Source organism: Triticum urartu, chromosome 1, assembly GCF_003073215.2.
Source record: "Triticum urartu cultivar G1812 chromosome 1, Tu2.1, whole genome shotgun sequence".
Lineage (NCBI taxonomy): Eukaryota > Viridiplantae > Streptophyta > Magnoliopsida > Poales > Poaceae > Triticum > Triticum urartu.
Window position 1 is genome coordinate 98,668,263 of NC_053022.1, and position 2,615 is coordinate 98,670,877.

The 2,615-nt window shown below is 55.2% G+C and overlaps 1 protein-coding gene across 1 annotated transcript; it reads right to left on the bottom strand.

The window, feature by feature from the left end:
* Positions 1-985: 985 nt before the first annotated feature.
* Positions 986-2,351, bottom strand: LOC125514428. The gene has a single exon (XM_048679790.1). It carries the CDS (start codon positions 2,305-2,307, stop codon positions 1,195-1,197), a length of 1,113 nt encoding a protein of 370 aa, XP_048535747.1. The 5' UTR covers positions 2,308-2,351; the 3' UTR covers positions 986-1,194.
* Between the last annotated feature and the right edge of the window lie 264 nt (positions 2,352-2,615).

The window sequence follows — 2,615 nt, forward strand, 5'->3', positions numbered from 1 at the left end:
ATAGAAATCAAAAAACCTGTATATAGGTAGCTAGTAGCAGTCTAAATACTTCACAATTTCATAGATGAAATGTGTTCGAAAAAGCCTTCAAATTAAGCACATACAACAAACTAGATACTGAACTTCCAGTTTCAAGGACAACCACATCGATGATGTGATAAGTATAGGCAGCTGAAACACATCAAACAATCAGCTGAGAAGTGAATGAAGAACGGTCATCTAATAAAGATTAGAGTCTTCAACATACAATCAGTAATATTCACCTGAACGGCTGGACATCCAATATTCAGTTGCAGATCATCTCATCAACGTGTAATGCAAACAGGGGATACATGAAATGTTGGAGCAATAAGCCATGTCCCCACGGTGGTGACCGGCGTCTGGCGCGCCAGGTCCGGTCCGTGGCAGCGCCGAGCCTCCGTCTTGGTATGGTATTACCATTGTACAGGTATAGTCCGACTTGTGTATGTCCTGTGTGTGTGCGTGCTGTGTGGAGCGGGGTGTGCGTGTGTGCACGCACTTGATGCGTGGGTTAGTTAGCGCTAGAGCGGGGGTGACCGCGGCGTTCTGTTGGCGTGAGCCATGGCGTGCGGAGCGCGCGGGCATGGAGAAGTGGGGAGCGCGGCGTCGTGTGGGCGCGCCTGCGTATAAAACTCCACTCCGTGTACTGTTATATGAGTGGATTCGAGTTCGTGCTCGAGGAAGAAGCCGTTCGTACGGCGGGCGTTCGTGCACCGGAACCACCGTGTCCTGTGTCTCCCTCCTTCTTTCTTCTTCCTCGGTTCGAGCCAGTGAGAGAAAGAGCAACCAAAGGGATCTAGGGCAAGCTAGGGTCGAGCGTCGGACCCATCATGAAAAACAACTCTGCCACTGACAGATGCAGACAGAAATTGTGTGCACTACTAAAAATACGGTGGAAAACTGAAAATGTGAAGAAGAATTTACACCAGAAACTCATACCCATAATTTAAACAACATATATACAGACTGCAAATTAACTCACGACAATGACGACATACAACAAATACTGACCTGGAGGATACAACCAACTGAATAACAAGACGACGACACAAGTACAACAACAAAGAAAGACTGACGAGGAGCAAACACAAACAACAAAGACTCTAGTTAACTGATGGAAATCTCTATGATGTGATGCCTCGAACTGAACCTGCTGTTGGTCGCACAATTAATTTAATGGTGGTACCAAATGCACGGCGAGGTGTCCGAGGGGGGCAACCATGGCAGGCAGCGCTGGATCTCGTCGGGGACTGAGTAACACCACCCGCCGGCGTCGACGCAGGGATACTCGTTCTGCTGGGTGACACTGTGCGGACCACCGGTGTAGACGTCGTCGAGGAAATAGATATAGCCCGGGCTGCCGCCGTGCCCCGTGTAGAAGGCCTTGGAGCAGGCCCGGCCGACGAAGAGCACCTGCCCGCTCATCTGGTACAGGCGCCAGGAAGCCGGCAGTCCCTCCTGCAGCCTGAAGACCTGGAACCGGCAGGTGCCGCCTCTCGCCGGCGCGATGAATCTTTTCACCATCAGGAGATCGGCACCGGAAGCGGAGGGCAGGAGGTAGCGGGAGACGATCTCCCCGGGTGCCGTCCGGTGACCATCGACATGGAGATTGTAGGCGTGATGTCGAATGGTCAGCGAAGGGGCGCCGTCTTCCGCATGGGCGATTTCCGGCTTGTAGCAGACGAGGTCATCGTCTGATTCGACGGCGCAGAACCATCCGTCGTGGTAAGTGATGTCTTCGGCGTTGCGCATAACCGGTCCTACCGCCGGCGCGGACAACCAGCAATCCATGCCCGGCCGCCAGAACGCCAGGTTGGTCTGGCTGGATGTTACCGCAGCGACCAAGCAGGCGCCAGACGGCGGCGCCACGGACATGACGGCTGCGCGGATCATCATGGGGCACGTGATGACGCCAGACTCGAGCGGGATGCGCACCCTCTCCGGCAGGGCGACGCGCTCGCCGGTGCGGAGATTCAGGAGCGCGTGGCCGCGCCAGGGCTGGGATGACATCACGAACCAGCCGCCCGGAGCAGACCCGCAGAAACGCGGCCCGCGGCCCTCGTCAGAGAAGGACGGGTGCAGATCGACGAAGCCGCCGAAGATCCGGTAGGTCTCGGTCCGGGCCGTGGACGGCCGGAGGAGGCGCGGCAGCGGGGGCGGATTCTGGAGCGAGACCCGCCGCCAGTGCTTGTTGACCGCGGACGCCCTGACGCGGTCCACGATGCACAACAGGAGGAGCAAGATACGGGCGAGAACGTCTTGGTGGAGGCCCGCCGCCGCCGCCATGGCAGGGACCGGGATTCTAGGGTAGGAAAGCTGCTCCTTTGCGCAGAAAGTGGGGTGGGGGTGAGAGTGAAGGGGATCCGCCCCGTAGGTTCTGTTTTAAACGCACGCCTGCGATAATCCCGAGAGAAAATTGTACCCTAGCAGTTTGGTCCCTGGAAATCACTTTTATTGTACGCACGTTTTTGCTGTGCCTATTTTGCTTCCAAAAGAAGAATGTGAAGTTAGCATCCAAACACTCTACAAAAGGTTTTTGTAGCTCGGAAGCCCAACACAGCTCTCTTGATTTTTTCTTTACTTGTTTACCATGA